General features: G+C 42.1%; 2 protein-coding genes across 2 annotated transcripts; one reads left to right on the forward strand and one right to left on the reverse strand.

Annotated features, from left to right (window-relative positions):
• Positions 1-2,906: 2,906 nt before the first annotated feature.
• Positions 2,907-12,558, reverse strand: LOC121569020 (PRKCA-binding protein). The gene is made up of 13 exons (XM_041879602.2): positions 12,393-12,558; positions 11,781-11,846; positions 9,925-10,036; positions 8,190-8,318; positions 7,115-7,181; positions 6,355-6,444; positions 5,775-5,828; positions 5,584-5,646; positions 5,260-5,393; positions 4,955-5,047; positions 4,777-4,827; positions 4,504-4,648; positions 2,907-3,887 (listed from the first exon to the last, which is right to left on the reverse strand). Exons 2-13 carry the CDS (start codon positions 11,819-11,821, stop codon positions 3,631-3,633), a joined length of 1,236 nt encoding a protein of 411 aa, XP_041735536.1. The 5' UTR covers positions 11,822-11,846; positions 12,393-12,558; the 3' UTR covers positions 2,907-3,630.
• Positions 7,865-19,812, forward strand: LOC121569021 (galectin-2-like). The gene is made up of 6 exons (XM_041879603.2): positions 7,865-8,038; positions 8,243-8,340; positions 16,154-16,249; positions 16,619-16,698; positions 16,929-17,100; positions 17,388-19,812. Exons 3-6 carry the CDS (start codon positions 16,241-16,243, stop codon positions 17,532-17,534), a joined length of 408 nt encoding a protein of 135 aa, XP_041735537.1. The 5' UTR covers positions 7,865-8,038; positions 8,243-8,340; positions 16,154-16,240; the 3' UTR covers positions 17,535-19,812.
• Positions 19,813-21,036: the final 1,224 nt, after the last annotated feature.

The raw sequence follows: 21,036 nt of genomic DNA on the forward strand, positions 1-21,036 counted from the left end.
GGTAGCATTGAAATGGCCCGAAGAGGTATGGTGCCTATTACTTCAGTGTAAACTGACAGGTAAAGCCCAAGAGGTTCTGGCAGCGCTACCTCTTGAAGACAGTTTGAATTATGAAGTGGTCAAAGCTACTGTTCTTCGTGCCTATGAGCTTGTTCCTGAGGCATATCGACAGAGATTTAGGTCTCATAAAAGTCTCCTACTCAGACTTATGTGGAGTTTGCTAGAGACAAAGGAAATCTGTTTGACAAATGGCACAGTGCAAGTAAGGTAACTGATTTTTAACTCTCTACGGGAGTTAATCTTGTTAGAAGAGTTTAAAAATTGCTTACCGGAACGCATTGTAGTTTATCTGAACGAACAGAAAGTATCCTCACTGTCGGAAGCGTCTGTATTGGCAGACGAGTTTGTGTTGACACATAAGAGCGTGTTTTCGCTCGTACGGAGAGCAGGGCTGCGGAGTTGCTAACTTCTAGTCCTAGTCGACCAGCAGTACATCAAGCACGCCCAAAGATGTGCGTCACTGTTTCTATTGTCATAAGGTGGGACATTTGGTTAGTGATTGCTTTTTGCTTGAAACGCAAGCCGGGATGACTCAGCACGCCAGGCCGCGCAACGGGTGTTGGCTGATTAAATGACGGTTGTAAGGCCGAATCAAGACAGAAGCCTCATAGTGAATGTGGTTTGAAAGTCCCTGTCCTAGATCACAGTTATGAACCGTTTATTTTTGAGGGGTTTGTTTCTATATCGGATGACGAAAGCGTCTCAGCGTCAGTTAGAATCCTCAGAGATACTGGTGCGGCGCAGTCGTTCATACTAGCTGATGTGTTGCCCTTGTCTAATAATACATATTGTGGTTCCAGTGTGTTAGTACAAGGTATTGAAATGGGATTTGTCCCAGTGCCATTGCACTTTGTGAACGTACACTCTGAGTTAGTCAGTGGATTGTTCAGAGTGGCGTGACGTCCTATGTTGCCAGTAAAAGGTGTGACATTTATAATGGGCAACGATATTGCCGGAGGAAAGGTAATACCCATATTGGAGGTATTGGATGAAAAGTGACCAGTCTCTCTCCGAGGAGCTGGCACAGGGTTATCCAGATGTGTTCCCCGCTTTGCTGTCACACGTGCTCAACACGACAAGTGGTGAAGTGATAGATTTGTTGAACACGATTCTATTCAGAGAGTGTGACCCAGAGGATAGTTCGGGTGCTACCTCTGGTAAGCTGGTGCAGTCTGACCAACAGCCCAGAGAAAGGAAGAAGGATGTGGAACTTGTTGCTGAGGCAATACAGTTACCAGTTACTCGTGAGCAGCTGATCGCTAACCAACAGGTTGACATTAGCCTGGCTAAATGTTTTTCTAGTGTTGTCTCAGAGGAGGAGCTAAAGAAGAAAAACATGGCATACTTCATTGATGGTAATCTCCTCATGCGTAAATGGACATCCCATGTTGACGCTGGCGAAGATTGGAATGCTGTTTACCAAATAGTGATTCCTACAGCCTTTCGACAAAATGTTTTATCCCTCGCTCATGATCACCAGTGGTCCGGACATCTGGGAGTCACCAAGACTTATGATCGTGTTTTGCGACATTTCTTTTGGCCTGGCTTAAAACAAGATGTGGCTCAGATCTGTCGGACTTGCCACACCTGTCAAGTAGTTGGGAAACCGAACCAGGTTATTTCCCCCGCGCCTCTTTGTCCCATACCGGCCATAGGTGAACCATTCGAACATGTGATGGTTGATTGTGTTGGACCATTACCGAAAACAAAATCTGGTAACCAGTTTATGTTGACAATTATGTGTGTGGCCACCAGGTACCCAGAGGCCATTCCTCTGCGAAAAGGGGTTAGATAATGTGATGGCAGATGCTTTGTCTCGTGTTTGATGATCTAGGTTTTTTTTTGTTATCCTGACAGGATGATTATTGAATTTTGGGTGTTGTGATAGTACGTGTGTCGTAAACCATTTTTGGTTTGCTCTTTTAAGAGGTGGGAGTGTTACGGATACAGGTATCCTGTGTTTTTTGTGTGTTTCTCTCCTTCTGCCCTAATCACAGGTGTCCTGTATGTTCCTGATTGGTGGTCGTTGAGGTGTCTGCTGATTGGACCAATCAGTGAACATTCCTGTGAATAGCACCACCTGTTACTCGTTTGTTGAATCACACAGCCCATTGTATAAAAACCAGTCTTGTGTTTGTTGAGAAAGAGAGACTTTTTCCATATGTAGTATGGACACGGTGGTGTCCTGTGTGTTGTGTACTCACTAAGTTGTTGGTTACCCTATTGGTAACTTTATTAGAATATATTTCTTTTACCTGAGTGTGGATACTGTTGTATCCTGTGTGGTGTGTACGTATATAATTGCTGATTACCCTGTTTGGTAGCTTTGTGTGTTTCTGGGAAAAGGGAGTTTAAGCTAGTTGCCCTTGGGCGTACATTACCCGTAGGAAGAACTCTGTCTATAAACACTAGTGAGACCTGAGCGGACCACCCACTGTATTTTTGTATGGTAGCAGTAGCCTAGCGGTTCTTGAGGCAGGCAAGATCAGTTTAGGGGGTTTTACACTATTGTTTCATTTCTTGGGTCCTGCTCAGCCCTTTTTCCCAAACCCTTACCGTGTGTTCAGCAATAAACACTTTGTGTTTGACGGTAGTTCATGGTTGTTGTGTCAGTTATGTTCTCACTGTTCCCAGCCACACTTATAATTTACATGAATTTATGTTACGGGTCTCATGTCCATCCACCCTAGATGTTTAGAGCCACGGGGCTCGTAACACCTTTTTATCTACACGACATGTAACATAAACAAAGACAAACACAGAAGAGCCCAACACAAGATTAAAACCCCCATAAGAAATAAAAAGATTCAGTATCTTCATAAAATAAGTCATTCTGGAAGCTCCAGCAATGTAAATTCCGGTATATTCTTTATATTGTAAATCCCTTATGAGCCCATGGTTTTCACAATGGATCCATACTGTATATGAATAATACATTAAGCATAGCGCAAAATAAAAACAATTTACACAAAAATATCAAATTGGTATGTTCTTCAAGGTTCACTTGGTTTGTGGAACTGAGCAAGAGTAGCAATGTAACCAGATTACAGCTTCACCACAAAATCAATACAGTTCAGTTTTTGACAAATCAAAACATAATAAATAAGAGAACAAAGGTCCCTTTGATTAAACACATCCCTCTACTGCACTTGTTTTATGCTTATTGTACTGTAGTGGGGCTGAGAATCTAGTCTTGGGTGCAGCAGCGAGACAGAGAAATGCTTAACAATGATGGAAAAAGACAAGTGTAACAAACACACTGTGCAATTATAACATTTCATTTGACAGAGGTTCCTTCAAAATGGTCATACAGTTTAAAATGCTGGTTGGGCCGAACCTAGCCATGATACACTCATCCTTTACAAGTGATTTGTACATCACTACTATGTTCAGCTCCCCCATTAAAATGTAATGTGGCTAAGTGCAATTCACAGTAGTATTTTCCAGTGTGATGAATTTGCTGACCATTTAAACATATTTAACTAATCATTGCTAAATAAATGCAGAGTGAGTGGCAGTTGGTAGATGTAGAAGGTGGACTGATGCTCCAGAAAACAATCACATAAACTCTCAATAATCATCAATCAGTTTTTCAGCACCGTTCTCAGCCTGCTTGCCAGCACCCCCATCCTGTTCTTCACTTCCTCCTCCTCCCTCCTCCTCCTCTTCTGTGAAGGAGTGTGACTGGCTGCCGTAGTTCATCATTGTGCGGGAGAGGTCCACCTCGATGGGGAAGACGTCAGCCTCCTTCAGCACGGCGTAGCACTCGTCGTAGTAGCGCGACATGCCCGACACAAAACGCTGCAGCTGGAACACGATGTCCTGGACTGAAGGGAAGCAGGGATGGAGACGGATGTTAACACACACCCTACCTTTATACCACACTTTAGATTGATCACTGCAGAAAAACAGATCTGGTATTTCCTAGCAGTGCAGAGGTAAAATACTGTCTACAATTAGTAGAGAAACGCTCAGTCTGATACATTAGTAGAACGTGAAGCAGAGAGTGAGGGACTGATCGTACATTGGATAAAAGTAACCCACTGGACACAGATGTCAGTTCAACGTCTAGTTTTGATTTACATTTGGTTGAGTTGTCAACTAACTTGAATTCAACGTAAAATAAAAAAGAATTATAATACAAATTTGGGTGAACTAAAAAAGACAAAATTCCCTTACGTTGATGACTTTGCAAATCCAATAATTTTTCCACATTGATTCAATGTCCTCACATTGCATTTTTTTGTTGAAATGACGTGGAAACAACGTTGATTCAACCAACTTTTGCCCAGTGGGAAGGCTTTTTCTTTAGATCCATTAGTAATGGGCAAACAGAAGAGACTGTTTGGAGAGATACTCTGTCCACTTATTAAAGGTAGCCGGACAGAGCGTTAATGGAGAGGATGATTCTCATAGGTAGACAGACACAGAGAGAGAACAAACCATGTTTCTGGTCCAGTAGCTCAATCTTCTCTAGCACATCCTTCCTCATCTTGGCGAACCGAGCACGGGCCTCCTGTCGACACCGCAGCACAAGCCGGTACTCATAGTTACCGGTGCCGACGCGATACATGGGCTCTCCCATCGCCTAAGGAAACACACAGGTATTTAAGAAAAACTAAATCACAAACACGCTACAGAGATCCACTTTGTTACTCAATGATCTCAGTGTTTATGTATGGACTACAGGCATAAGTAGTTAGGTAAGGTACTCACAATGCAGCTGTACTCTTCATCGTCCATCTCCTTCACTTTCAGACAGTAAGACTGGAACACAAAATGGATTCACTTTTACTCCAATGACTAACACATTAGAAAGAAATGCTTCGCTACAGTTTAGACCCTGCTTTTAGTTGATCAATGTTGACATTTTGAATAAGGGGTCTGCTCTCACCAAGTACTCAAATTTGACATCCAGGTATTTGCGGATGGTGAGCTTGGTGTCTGGTATAGCCTTATGAAGGTAGGTGTTCAGGTCATGGAGCATCTACAAAACAGGAGACAGAGAGAGGAACATGATTAGTCCACATGTAGGAGTTGATTCACTATATATACACATGTAAGGATGTGTGGGGATGTACGTTATCTAATCAAGGTATATGCAGGAGTGAATGCAAGCTTGTTGGAGTGTTCACATATGAATCCTGTTAATGGTTTGTGTATTGATTTGACTGTTTGTTAATGTCTTCTACTACTCACTGGCTTGATGGTCTTTAGCAGCTGGATGCCATACTTCTCCATGTTGCGATGGGCCTCAGCAAACTTCACAAAGGCCTCACATGCTGCAGCCTGAGGCTCCCGTACCCCGATCACAGAGAACACATCCCCAAACGCTGAGGGTCATCAAGGCAGAGGGAGAGAGTGGAACAATCAAACATCTAGTCTCATCGCATGCAACTCATTACAATAAATACAAACCTGTTCACTTTCAGTGTGAGGGAGCTTGAGTATGATCATTATACACTGTGTCTATATCTGTAGTTTAATATAATGTTTGTGTAGTTTCAAGGCATGGTAACTCACCTCTGTGAGTCTGAGAGAGTTCAAAGAAGGCTCTGAGCAGTCTTTTTGTGTGCTCCATCAGGCCTGTAAGGAGACAAACAAGGACAGTGGTGCATGAAGAGGGGAGAGAGCATGGAGAATGTCACACATAATAACATTACAATCGAGGTCAAATGTTTGTGTGAACTTGTATGACACCTTTTAAAATATACCTTTGTACAGCTCTGCGGTTTTCTCCAACTCCTCCAGTCTCTTCACCAGCCCATCTGAAAAAGAAAAGGACCTAGTATAAGGACACTTACAGTAGTGGCATAGTGCCCCTCCCCAGTCCAGAAGATATCAGTAATCATGAGATGGAACAGAGCTTATACAGCGGCCGTGGCCGAATTCCCATACTAGCGTACTAGATAGTATCCGAAAAAATGACATTTTATAGTATGTGCATTTAAAAAAAAATAGTACTCCGAATGAGTCATCTAATGCGTGATTGCATTGACTCATGCCATTCGTTCATTTTGTTACAGCGCGTTAATTTATCTGATTATCAGCTGTTGTCAAACACGTGAGTTGGAAAAGACAAGTGAATTCTACTAGATCAAATGGCGAAATGAGTATGCAGTTTAAGTATGTAGTACGCTAGTATGGGTATTCGGACACGGTCAGTGTCTTAGGGGTGATGTCAACAGAATTGGCTTCTATTGACTGTTTTCAATGTATGGAACGAGGAAAGAAAAGTTTGAAAAAAATAAGAGAAATCTATAACATGGACAGCGTGTTTTGTCCCAGTCTCACCATTGCAGAGTATGGCTCTGCTGAGCCCCAGAGCGTCGGCTGTACCAGAGCTCATGTTCTCCACCAGGCGGTGCTTCACCTTCTTCAGCACTAAAACACACCAGATAACACACAACACAATGTAAAAACATACTATGATGGGTAGCATCTGTCTGTCTGGTGAGTAAGGACAGTACTCTATCCATATACAGGTAACTGCCAACATAAAGGAAACACTTCAGTAAATGAGGAATACTGTATAATGAAAGCAGGTGCTTCCACACAGGTGTGGAATTAACATCCTGTCATGCTTAGCGTCATGTATACAAATGCTGGGCAGGCCCAGTTGCCCATTATTTTGGCTACCATGGCTAGAAGAAGAGATCTTAGTGACTTTGAAAGAGGGGTGATTGTTGGGGCACGTTTGGCAAGCGCTTCAGTGACGAAGACTGCTCAATTGGCTGATGTTTGACGATATGCCATGGCCGTGTCAGTCACCCGATCTCAACCCAATTGAACACTTATGGGAGATTCTGGAGCGGCGCCTGAGACAGCGTTTTCCACCACCATCAACAAAACACCAAATGATGGAATTTCTTGTGGAAGAATGGTGTCGCATCCCTCCAACAGAGTTTCAGACACTTGTAGAATCTATGCCAAGGCGCATTGAAGCTGTTCTGGCTCGTGGTGGCCCAACACCCTATTAAGACACTATGTTGGTGTTTCCCTTATTTTGTCAATTACCTGTATATTTTAGAGATATTTATTCTGCGACTGTTACCTATGTCCAGTGACTTCCCCTGTTTGGGGTCAGCCTGCAGCTTGTTGTAGTGGATCGTTGCTTCTCCCTGCAAAGACAAGAGGAATGCATGGAAGAGATAAGGAAGTCAGTAACTCAAACACCACCTCAATATAATAAAAAACCATGATGCAAATCCACATAGATACTTCCCCCAGGGGTCATATTACTCAAACTAAAATATATAGCCTACGGGTTCCCCCAGACAATAAAGTATTGATAGATCTACCTAACCTGACATTGGCTCCCTCCCCTGGTTAGTCTGGGGACTCGAGTGACAGAAAGGTCATGGGTCAACCAGATATTGCCAAACCATCCATGTGTACTAAGTGTGTCTGCAACTAATTTAAACTGAAAATCATGAAGGACAAGACTGCACAATATAGCAGTTATTTATGCCAAACAAAGGTGCTTCTGCAAGTGTAGAAACATAAGAATTACAGATCCTCTGATAAAACTGCACAAAGTTTGCAAGTAATATCAATAAATACCACTGTGGTGATTAATTCAGTGGGCATAGCAGGCAAAAAAATGAAAGAGTCAGCAAAGCCTAAGGGCAACAATGGCACATTCTAATCCTTTAATACAGACAGTGGAGCATCTCTCCCCATCTCTCTAATCCTGAGCACAGACCATGGTGGGGTAGTCATTGAACTCACATAGCTTCCTGTGTCGTCACAATGGATTCAAAAACAACATTGCCACTCCACACTGGTGACGTGAGGGCCTAAACTCCTGGCTATTGTCCTGTTCTCACTAAATGCGCTGAGCGATCTGAGGTGTCCCTCTTATTCAACGTCTAATAGTGACCGCAGCCCTTTTCAGACTGACTGGTCATTTACTGGTAAAAAACACAGAATCCAGGATAAAATACAGTGGCTTTGGACTTTTAATTTGTATCTACTGGTAAGTGCTAGTCTTGTCAGTGTTGGTATATGGTTTGCCTTATGGTTTGGGTTGTGTGGCTATCAAAAAAATAACTATAACTGGTTTGTAGCATTTTGTAGTATCAAACCAAAATTGATTGAAAAGTTGATTCCAAGCCCTCTTATTGTACCTGGACAGCCTGAATCATCTTTGCCACCTCCACCTTTGTCTTGCCCTTCACAGGTTTGCCGTTCACTCCTGTGATCTCGTCGCCAGCCGCCAGAGTCCCCTCCAGAGCAGCAGGGGTGTTGTCAAAGACCTGACAGAGATCCCAGTTACAGGTAAAGAATATATCCAATAATGACAAAAACCAAGCCATAAGAGCTTAGAGCCTTAAAACAAAATGCTTTAAGAAAGTTCAAGATAATGGGTTATACAATGCATCCATAATCTAATGTTTCTGACTTAGTTAACACTCTGGATACATACACTTAACTCATTTTTCAACCACTTCACACATTTCTTGTTAACAAACTATAGTTTTGGCAAGTCGGTTAAGACATCTACTTTGTGCAAGTAATATTTCCAACAATTGTTTACAGACAGATTATTTCACTTATAATTCACTGTATCACAATTCCAGTGGGTCATAAGTTTACATAGACTAAGTTGACTTTGCCTTTAAACAGCTTGGAAAATTCCAGAAAATGATGTCATGGCTTTAGAAGCTTCTAATAGGCTAATTGACATCATTTGAGAGTTGGAGGTGTACCTGTGGATGTATTTCAAGGCCTACAGTGGGGAGAACAAGTATTTGATACACTGCCGATTTTGCAGGTTTTCCTACTTACAAAGCATGTAGAGGTCTGTAATTTTTTATCATAGGTACACTTCAACTGTGAGAGACGGAATCCAGAAAATCACATTGTATGATTTGTAAGTAATTAATTTGCATTTTATTGCATGACATACGTATTTGATCACCTACCAACCAGTAACAATTCTGGCTCTCACAGACCTGTTAGTTTTTCTTTAAGAAGCCCTCCTGTTCTCCACTCATTACCTGTATTAACTGCACCTGTTTGAACTCATTACCTGTATAAAAGACACCTGTCCACACACTCAATCAAACAGACTCCAACCTCTCCATTGTCCTGTAGCCCATCCCAGCCTTGTGCAGGTCTACAATTTTAGCCCTGATGTCCTTACACAGCTCTCTGGTCTTGGCCATTGTGGAGAGGTTGGAGTCTGTTTGATTGAGTGTGTGGACAGGTGTCTTTTATACAGGTAATGAGTAAGTTAAAGCTTGGTTGCAAATGGGTCTTCCAAATGGACAAGGACCCCAAGCATACTTCCAAAGTTGTGGCAAAATGGCTAAAGGACAACAAAGTCAAGGTATTGGAGTGGCCATCATAAAGCCCTAACCTCAATCCTATAGAAAATGTGTGGGTAGAACTGAAAAAGCGTGTGCGAGCAAGGAGGCCTACAAACCTGACTCAGTTACACCAGCTCTGTCAGGAGGAATGGGCCAAAATTCACCCAACTTATTGTGGGAAGCTTGTGGAAGGCTACCCGAAACATTTGACCCAAGTTAAACAATTTAAAAGGCAATGCTACCAAATACTAATTGAGTGTATGTAAACTTCTGACCCACTGGGAATGTGATGAAATAAATAAAAGCTGAAATAAATCATTCTCTCTACTAGTATTCTGACATTTCACATTCTTAAAATAAAGTGGTGATCCTAACTGACCTAAGACATGGAATTTTTACTAGGATTAAATGTCAGTAATTGTGAAAAACTGAGTTTAAATGTATTTGGCTAAGGTGTATGTAAACTTCTGACTTCAACTGTAGCTACTGAATCAAGAACCAAACACAACCGCTCTAATGGTCTGAGGTACAGTATAGAGGTACATAATACCTGGACAATGTAGAGACAGGGACAGTACTGTGCCCCACCCCCGATACTGATCCCTATCAGGTTCTGAGCATCCTTCTTCAGGGATACAGTCCCAGGGACTGTAGGGATCCCCCTGTTGAAGAAGAATCGGAGATCCTTTTAATACATTGTCTGTCTAGTGTCTACAATATGATTTGGGAAAGCAAGCGCTGTCAAAGCCAATTAGATGAGATGTACACTGCATTTGGAAAGTATTCAGACCCCTTCACTTTTTCCACATTGTTACGTTACAGCCTTCTTCTAAAATTGATTAAATCGTTTTTTCCCCTCAGTAATCTACACACAATACTCCATAATGACAAAGCAAAAATAGGTTTTTAGAAATTTTAGCACATTTATAATAAACCCCCCCCCCGGAAATATCACATTTACATAAGTATTCAGACCCTTTGCTCAGTACTTTGTTGCACCTTTGGCAGCGATTACAGCCTCGAGTCTTCTTGGGTTTGACGCTACAAGCTTGGCACACCTGTATTTGGGGAGTTTCTCCCATTCTTCTCTGCAGATCCTCTCAAGCTTTGTCAGGTTGGATGGGGAGCATCGCTGCACAGCTATTTTCAGGTCTCTCCAGAGATGTTAGATCGGGTTCAAGTCCGGGCTCTGGCTGGGCCACTCAATGACATTCAGAGACCTGTCCCGAAGCCACTCCTGTGTTGTCTTGGCTGTGTGCTTAGGGTCATTGTCCTGTTGAAAGGTGAACCTTCGCCCCAGTCTGATGTCCTGAGCGCTCTAGAGCAGGCTTTCATCAAGGATCTCTCTGTACTTTGCTCCGTTCATCTTTCCCTCGATCCTGACTAGTCTCCCAGTCCCTGCTACTGAAAAACATCCCCACAGCATGATGCTTCCACCACCATTCTTCACCGTAGGGATGGTATTGGCCAGGTGAGCAGTGCCTGGTTTCCTCCAGATGTGACGCTTGGCATTCAGGCCAAAGATTTAAATCTTGGTTTCATCAGACCAGAGAATCTTGTTTCTCATGGTCTGAGAGTCCTTTAAGTGCCTTTTGGCAAACTCCAAACGGGCTGTCATGTGCCTTTTACTGGAGGAGGGGCTTCAGTCAGGCCACTCTACTATAAAAGCCTGATTGGTGGAGAGCTGCAGAGATGGTTGTCCTTCTGGAAGGTTCTCCCATCTCCACAGAGGAACTTTAGAGCTCTGTCTGAGTGACCATCGGGTTCTTGGTCACCTCCCTGACCAAGGCCCTTCTCCCCGGATTGGCCAGGTGGCCGGCTCTAGGAAGAGTCTTGGTGGTTCCAAACTTCTTCCATTTAAGAATGATGGAGGCCACTGTGTTCTTGGGGGCCTTCAATACTGCAAAAACATTTTTGTAACCTTCCCCAGATCTGTGCCTTGACACAATCCTGTCTCGGCGCTCTACGGACAATTCCTTCGACCTCATGGCTTGGTTTTTACTCTGACATGCACTGTCAATTGTGGGACCTTATATAGACAGGTGTGTGCCTTTCCATATAATGTCCAATCAATTGAATTTACCACAGGTGGACTCCAATCAAGTTGTAGAAACATCTCAAGGATGATCAATGGAAACAGGATGCACCAGAGCTCAATTTCGAGTCTCATAGCAAAGGGTCTGAATACTTATTTGTATTTTGTATACATTTGCAAACATTTATAAAACCTGTTTTTGCTTTGTCATTATTGGGTATTGTGTGTAGATTGAGGAAAACATTTTATTTAATCAATTTTAGAATAAGGCTGTTACGTAACAAAATGTGGAAAAAGGGAAGGGGTCTGAATACTTTCTGATAGCACTGTACTTGTAGAACAAGAAAAGGATGCAAATCATATTTACTTACAGTTTGTCCTCCTCCAAGTCATAGTCCATGTCTGTGAACATTCCAGGACTGTTTATCCTGTATAATCTGGATACGAGGAAAACAAGAATGGCATTGATTAATCTATAAATATATATATTTTTAAAGTTAACTAGTTAACTCACACAAAATGCCATCTCAGGTTAAGTTTGATGCCACAGTAACTGTAACAGAATGTGTGGGCAACAAATATAAGTAGAAAACGTTCCTTTATTTGCTGGCAAGAAAAGTGACTTAGCTAGCTGCTGTCAGTTAATGATGAAGCCAACACAACTGGTAGATAGCGGAGCCTAGCTTGAACCAGTACCTGGGCTTGAGTAGATGACGAATATGACGAGATCGTTGTCTCCTCAAGCCCAGCTAGTAGTTACTGGTTCAAGCCTAGCTAGACTATGTTGTCGCAAAAGTCAACATGTACTTTTGTAATGAAAGCAACAACAACAAAACTGGCAACGTTAGTAGCAAGCTACCCCCCTAAATAATGCTTAGCTTACTTGCTAGCTAGGCTACCTAACGTTGGCAGCTATGGCAGCAGCAGGTACATTGCAAATGAGCATGATACAAATGAAAGGTGGCCATTGGCCAGCTATTTACCTCCGACAGTTGATAACACGCGCGTTGTTATCTTCACACAAACGTTTATCTCATGCCTCTGGGGAATGTTTCTTTAAATGTACATTTTATTTGAGATTATTTTGTATTTGTTCGAACCACTTCACTGGTTAATCATCTGTCAAAAATATGATTCTGTTTACTTGTCCTCGTCACATCCGAGAATTTGGCGGAAACTGTCTTCTTCTTCTTCTTCGTGTTCTTCTTCGGGGTTTATTGGCGGTTGGCATCCAACGTTATCGTGCATTACCGCCTCCTACCGTACTGGAGTGTGGGCCAGAGACAGGGAGAAACTAAATCCTACCTGCCAACCCCGTTTCTCTTAAAAAATATAACAAAATATTTTAGACTATATCTAATGACGTTCTACTCAATATACTCTTTAAACGAATTTCCTGTATCCCCTTCTCCCTCATACTAGATCTCATCCTCTCTCTTTCCCTCTGATACTGCCCACACCGTAGCAATACATGCTCCACAGTCTCTATTTCCTGACAATAATCACACCTCCCGATGGATGCTTTCCTATCACATGTAATGTCTTATTCAACTGGCTGTGTCCCAACCCTTAATCTTGTAAAAATAGCCTCCTCTCTTCTGTCCCTTCCTGCCGTCCTCCCCTTCCCTTCCCTTATTATCTCTATTCCACTGCTCCTGCCATCTCTGCACCATCACTGTATATATCATTATTTTTGCCTCTGCCTTGCTCATTGACACTTCAACATCAACATCCCCACTACTAAGTGCTTGTTTAGCCTGTTCATCTACTGCCTCGTTCCCCTCCACCCTCACATGGGCTGGGACCCAAGTAAATCTTATCTGAATACCCATCTGTTTAATCCTGCCATGGGTTTGTAGCACCTCATAAAGCAGGTCTTGTCTGCTACGTGAGCTAAAGGACTGGAGACTCATTAACACTGCACATGAATCAGAGCAAATAACTACTCTGTCTGGCTTAACTTCCTCCACCCACTGCAAGGCCAACAGTATGGCCAAGCGGAAACTGTCAATGATTATTTTTCCTTTTCCCCCATAGAGATGGTCAGTGCTATCTGGGATCCTTGGGACGTCCCCACCCTAACCTTAACCCGTACCCTAACCATAATCCTTACCTTAACCATTTAACATTTCTACTTCAATGGGGTAGGGACGTCCCAAGGATTCCGGATTGCAAGGACCATACTGCTTTTGACTGGATTTCAATATAATATAATCAAATTCGTGAAAACACTGTCATTTAAGATATGTTTAAAATTGTATTTGTGGATTCATCTTGTAGTTGGCCACCAGGTTTGCACACATCTCAGGAGGGATTTTGTTTCACTCCTCTTTGCAGATCTTCTCCAAGTCATTAAGGTTTCGAGCCTGACGTTTGGCAACTCGAACCTTCAGCTCCCTCCACAGATTTTCTATGGGATTAAGGTCTGGAGACTGGCTAGGCCACTCCAGGACCTTGATGTGCTTCTTCTTGAGCCACTCCTTTGTTGCCTTGGCCGTGTGTTTTGGGTCATTGTCATGCTGGAATACCCATCCACGACCCATTTTCAATGCCCTGGCTGAGGGAAGGAGGTTCTCACCCAAGATTTGACGGTACATGGCCCTGTCCATTGTCCCTTTGATGCAGTGAAGTTGTCCTGTCCCCTTGGCAGAAAAACACCCCCAAAGCATAATGTTTCCACCTCCATGTTTGACGGTGGGGATGGTGTTCTTGGGTTCATAGGCAGCATTCCTCCTCCTCCAAACACGGAGAGTTGAGTTGATGCCAAAGAGCTCGATTTTGGTCTCATCTGACCACAACACTTTCACTCAGTTATCCTCTAAATCATTCAGATGTTAATTGCCAAACTTCAGAAGGGCCTGTATATGTGCTTTCTTGAGCAGGGGGACCTTGCGGGCGCTGCAGGATTTCAGTCCTTCACGGCGTAGTGTGTTACCAATTGTTTTATTGGTGACTATGGTCCCAGCTGCCTTGAGATCATTGACAAGATCCTCCCGTGTAGTTCTGGGCGGATTCCTCACCGTTCTCATGATCATTGCAACTCCACGAGGTGAGATCTTGCATTGAGCCCCAGGCCGAGGGAGATTGACAGTACTTTTGTGTTTCTTCCATTTGCAAATAATCGCACCAACTGTTGTCACCTTCTCACCAAGCTGCTTGGCGATGGTCTTGTAGCCCATTCCAGCCTTGTGTAGGTCTACAATCTTGTCCCTGACATCCTTGGAGAGCTCTTTGGTCTTGGCCATGGTGGAGAGTTTGGAATCTGATTGATTGATTGCTTCTGTGGACAGATGTCTTTTATACAGGTAACAAACTGAGATTAGGAGCACTCCCTTTAAGAGTGTGCTCCTAATCTCAGCTCGTTACCTGTATAAAAGACACCTGGTAGCTAGAAATCTTTCTCATTGAGAGGGGGTCAAATACTTATTTCTCTCATTAAAATGCAAATCAATGTATAAAATTTTTGACATGCGTTTTTCTGGATTTGTTGTTGTTATTCTGTCTCTCACTGTTCAAATAAACCTACCATTAAAATTATAGGCTGATAATTTCTTTGTCAGTGGGCAAACGTACAAAATCAGCAGGGGATCAAATACTTTTATCCCTCACTGTATCTGAATATACTGTTGATTCATAAAATCTATTAATTGTTGTATTTGTCAAGGGCAGATCGTGCACTTTAAAGTAACTGTCCAGTGTTTCCAGATTTCTATGAAATATGATCTATAATTCATTAAATATTAGTGAAATAGTTTATTCCTTCAATTTTTTATGTTATGTTAAAAAGCTGCTTTTCTGTGTTTGAATGGTGTGGGCGTACCCAACAACAGAATGGTGTGGGCGTACCCAACAACAGAATGGTGTGGGCGTACCCAACAACAGAATGCTGTGGGCGTACCCAACAACAGAATGGTGTGGGCGTACCCAACAACAGAATGGTGTGGGCGTACCCAACAACAGAATGCTGTGGGCGTACCCAACAACAGAATGGTGTGGGCGTACCCCAACAACAGAATGCTGTGGGCGTATACCGGTCATTAAAAATATTAATGACAAGTAAACAACTTAATGGCCAGCTCAGCCAATGAGCCAATGAGAAGTCTCGGCCAAAATTGTGTCATCACATTATACGAGGAAATAGCAAGCATTTTTGAAACGGTCTGTTTGAGATACAAGTTTAAGGTGGGGTTTGAAGTGTGTTTTCTTTCTCTCAAATTTATGCTTTGGCCACAAAATATAAGTAAAGGATGAGTTGATAACATTATTTGGGTATGAGTTAACACAACATGAGCTTTTAAAAGTGAGATTTTTCACTGGACAGTCAGTTACTTTAAACACTGTCATTACAGCACCACTAGCACTACACCTTGTCTTCTAGGTAGATACAGTAACCTATTGTAGTTTAGTGTGTGACGAAGAGATTATCTCACTCATTATAATATACAGTGCAGCACTACACAGTTGATTACTGATCGGAGTGACTTTGATCAAAGATCAGGCTTTTCAGTGTGAGTAAAAGCATCAGTTTAGTAGGCAACTATCTTCACTGCCAGTCTGCCACCAAGCTTCTTGTCATAACCTAGTATCAGGGTGTGAGTGAGATAATGTTCATTTTTTATTTTTTATCATCATTAAGCACGCCTCATATTAACATGTTAATCAGTGAGTGACCTGTGTGAGGAGGGTTGCGCACATAAAAGGATAGTTCAAACTTGCAACTAACCTTTTACTCTCTGTATCTCAGGAAATAAGGTTATCTTGTCCGATCCCAGTCCGTCTTGCAACTCAAACAACATTCAGGGCCGCTTTCACCACTAGTGAAAACATAGCAATGCCAATGGTAAGTCTCATTAACTTTCATGCTTGTGCTGATACTTTTATTCCACACAGTTACTTACTGAAGAGGCTTAGGCTGTGTTTATACAGACAGCCCAAATCTTATCAGCCCAAAGCCTACATGCTTACTGCACTCAGATATGTGTTGCTTAGTGAATTAATTTAAACGGTCAGGCCCTTGAGTCTTGATTATGTTTCGACAACATGGTAATTGTTGAAAAAGTAATCTATGCATGCACTGTACATTGTGATTCCAGTGATTATTAAAAGCCAGTCATTAAATATTTTATAACCCAACATGACATATTAAAATACCAAATCCCTTTTACCTTATGTTCAAAAACACTCAATTTAATTATATGGTTTTTAATAGGAACTTGAGCTGAAGCATGTGGAGCTGAGAGCTGGAGACCAGTTCAAAGTGCAGGGAAGGATTATGGATGAGGCTGAGAGGTACATTTAACTGTTTTTTGTGTTTATATCACACAGAGGGACCCATAAGATTAATTTGTGCATAAAAAATTGAAATAACTACCAGTTTCACAAATTATTGCTCAAAAGATTAGAGGACAGACCAGAGAATGGTTTAGTTTTGGTATACTGTATGTGTGAAATCAATTAATGTTAGACAGACATGTATTAGGGATTCTGGAATGATGTGATTTCCTATTTCCCATTTCCAGGTTCCAGATCGACCTGGGCTGTGATGAAGACGACCTGGCACTGCACTTTAATCCACGCTTCAACGATGACACTGATGGGACTGTGCTCGTATGCAACTCAAAGATTGCTGGCTGCTGGGGTGATGAGAAGAGAGAGATCCACAATCCACTCCAAAGGGGTTCTACATTCAAGGTGTGAAAATGGAGGTTGGAAAGATGGAGGGAGGGAGGGGGGTTTGGTCCTGACTAGACAAATGGAGAATCTTGGGCATAGTGTTTCAGGTGTTCAATATAACAGAAACAATTAGGGCCTATATGCATGTATTCTCCCGCTAGTATTGTTTTAAGGAAACCAGCGCTAATACACTGCACAGTGCAAGTCCAGCTTGTACGTTGCAATTGGCCATGTGGGTGTAAGGGGGAATGTGCTACAACACTAATGATGTAAACAAATGTTGTTTCTGTCCGTTCCCTCTCAAGATTGTGCTGAAGCTGACGGGCGACATGTTTGAAGTGGAGATGCCTGATGGACAGGAGATCCAGTTCCCCAATCGTGAAGGCCTAGACGTCATTACCTACATTCGTATCAAAGGAGACCTCAAACTTACTTCTTTCAAAATCTACTAGACCCCAATATATGAGGGGTGAATTAGTTAGATCAATGGGTTAGGACAGGATCAATGACATTTATCAAATCATTGTTCTAATATATGAATTAGCGAACTGTTGGACATATTAAATATGTATCTGGGTTGACCACAGTCTGTCATTGTTTATCTTTTTCCCCAATGGTATGGTATATTTGTTGCAATAATATTCACAATCGACGTACACTAAACACAAGGGTAAAATGAGGATAAGGTTATAGTACCATTGGTCAATCACTTTGATTCCTTTACTACTACTACTACAAAAAGTGTTGCACCCACATCTTGGCCAGGTGAAATATTGGAGTCAATATGGAATTATATTGGTGAGAAAGAGCAAACAATATGTTTAATTCATAATTTCAGAGCATTTATTGAGTATTTGCTTACGGTAATACAATACAAATAGTACAAAGGCTTTATCACTTGACAGGAAATGTGATAAATTGTTCACACTCAAAACATTGCATATACATTTTTGATCCCAAAATGAGGCCAATAACTAGGCTTTTTCCTGTTAGTCTATCAGATTGAGTTAAATGATTGTATCAAAATAAGATGTGTAATAGGCCTAGCTGATTAGAATAATACAAGAGGTGCATTATTGTACATTGCTCAAGGGCACACTGCCAAGAGGTTTTTCAGTTTCTGACTATGTTCATGTTTACAATGTCAACATGTTTACAATATCATGCTTGTGCCATCATGTCTGTATGTTTTTACTATTTGAGCTCCCTTAGATTTTCTTTAAGCTTTCAATAGCTTGCTGTTTTGTGAACTTCCTCCATTCAATTGGAATTTCACCTTCACTCTGAAATTCTTTTTCATAAACCCTTTCCAGGTCTTTTTGAAATCGACAAACAAACCACTTCCAGTATGGAAGTTCAGAGAGGTCTGGGGTGATGCTCCAATCAGCAAATCTTGGGACAGCTTTTCTGTATTCTTTCAAAATATATTTATCCTCTGATTCATGGGATGGGTAAAACCAGCCATTACTTGTTACTGAAGTTGTACAAACATCAATACAAAATTCTACTTAGTCTTTGAAGTGCCATCCATTGATTGCTTTAGGGCGATGAAAAGGGACATTGTGATCCTTCGGTGGGTGTCCCTCCATGTTGTTTGTGCAGATGGCTTTACAGAAGGGACACTGTGCCCAGCAATCACAAAAGTGTTTGATTAGAATCTCATCTGGCCTCTCCCTGAACTGCTTCATGTGCAGGAGTGACACATTGCTGAGGCTTCTGTTGATCTCCATGATTCTTTTGGTAAGACCTTGCCTTACCTCTTCTTCGAGGAAGTCAAAGTCGGTTATGTCACAGAAATCACTGAAATGCTTTTCAGCAAATTTCAGCTAATCTTTTAGAGCACTGGAAAGCTCTCTAAGCCACATGTTGGTGTCTCCATTCCTGTTTTTGACCGTGTTTGTTGCTGTATGCACTGCATGTCTCACACGCTGCTCTTTACCTTTTATGTTCCCTTCAATTTTTTCTTTCAGGATATATTTCTCTACCTCCTCTCTAATAAATCTCTCAAAGTGTTTCCTTGGGTTGTGAATGTAGGTCATGAATTTGTCAAAGTTCTCCTCCTCCGCCAGTGATGTCAGGATGTGTTTTTCTATGTTAGACCTATTTCCACTGAATGGTGGGTGACTTACTTGCATTTCTACAGCCAAGTCAATGGCCGTCTGGTCATAGGCCGCCTGTACAATCGATTCTTTCAGTGTGTTGCAAATTAACTCCCCAAGCACAGCTGCAGATGAGGAACCTTTGCAGTAGTTCTTGAAAATCTTGTTGTACTGTGGTCTCTTCTTCTCCAGGTAAGTAAGGGCATCATTGTTGCTTCTGAATTTGCTATGGGAATCTGCTAACTTACTTCCTGCAAGCTCACACACATGAAGTGAAAGATCCACCGTAAACTCCATTTTGAATGCATATTCAAATTCATTCACGCTTTCTTTGACATTAGTTGCTATTTCTTGCATGTAACTGTCATTGTATCCCATCTTTTCTATGGGCTTTGTCTCGATTATCTTCTGGCTTTGTTTGACAACATCATTGGTGAAAGCTCTTATCAATTCCTGATCTGTGTATGTTAGAATGTTGCTTGGACCAATGTGGTCAATTGTCATGTTCTCTGGAGACTTAAACCAAAGAAAACTCTTAAAAGCATCCCACACATTCTTTAGCTTCATTTGAGCATCTTTTGAGTGTTGATCATTGTTATGAAGATCTTGGTGCTTAGATACAATTACATACAGTGAGGGAAAAAAGTATTTGATCCCCTGCTGATTTTGTACATTTGCCCACTGACAAAGAAATGATCAGTCTATAATTTTAATGGTAGGTTTATTTGAACAGTGAGAGACAGAATAAAAACAAAAAAATCCAGAAACACACATGTCAAAAATGTTATAAATTGATTTGCATTTTAATGAGGGAAATAAGTATTTGACCCCTCTGCAAAACATGACTTAGTACTTGGTGGCAAAACCCTTGTTGGCAATCACAGAGGTCAGACGTTTCTTGTAGTTGGCCACCAGGTTTGCACACATCTCAGGAGGGATTTTGTCCCACTCCTCTTTGCAGATCTTCTCCAAGTCATTAAGGTTTCGAGGCTGACGTTTGGCAACTCGAACCTTCTGCTCCCTCCACAGATTTTCTATGGGATTAAGGTCTGGAGACTGGCTAGGCCACTCCAGGACCTTAATGTGCTTCTTCTTGAGCCACTCCTTTGTTGCCTTGGCAGTGTGTTTTGGGTCATTGTCATGCTGGAATACCCATCCACGACCCATTTTCAATGCCCTGGCTGAGGGAAGGAGGTTCTCACCCAAGATTTGACGGTACATGGCCCTGTCCATCGTCCCTTTGATGCAGTGAAGTTGTCCTGTCCCCTTAGCAGAAAAACACCCCCAAAGCATAATGTTTCCACCTCCATGTTTGATGGTGGGGATGGTGTTCTTGGGGTCATAGGCACCATTCCTCCTCCTCCAAACACGGCGAGTTGAGTTGATGCCAAAGAGCTCCATTTTGGTCTCATCTGACCACAACACTTTCACCCAGTTCTCCTCTGAATCATTCAGATGTTCATTGGCAAACTTCAGACGGGCATGTATATGTGCTTTCTTGAGCAGGGGGACCTTGCGGGCGCTGCAGGATTTCAGTCCTTCACGGCGTAGTGTGTTACCAATTGTTTTCTTGGTGACTATGGTCCCAGCTGCCTTGAGATCATTGACAAGATCCTCCCGTGTAGTTCTGGGCTGATTCCTCACCATTCTCATGATCATTGCAGCTCCACGAGGTGAGATTTTGCATGGAGCCCCAGGCCGAGGGAGATTGACAGTTAATTTGTGTTTCTTCCATTTGCGAATAATCGCACCAACTGTTGTCACCTTCTCACCAAGCTGCTTGGCGATGGTCTTGTAGCCCATTCCAGCCTTGTGTAGGTCTACAATCTTGTCCCTGACATCCTTGGAGAGCTCT

This window comes from Coregonus clupeaformis, chromosome 7, assembly GCF_020615455.1.
Source record: "Coregonus clupeaformis isolate EN_2021a chromosome 7, ASM2061545v1, whole genome shotgun sequence".
Taxonomy (NCBI): Eukaryota; Metazoa; Chordata; class Actinopteri; order Salmoniformes; family Salmonidae; genus Coregonus; species Coregonus clupeaformis.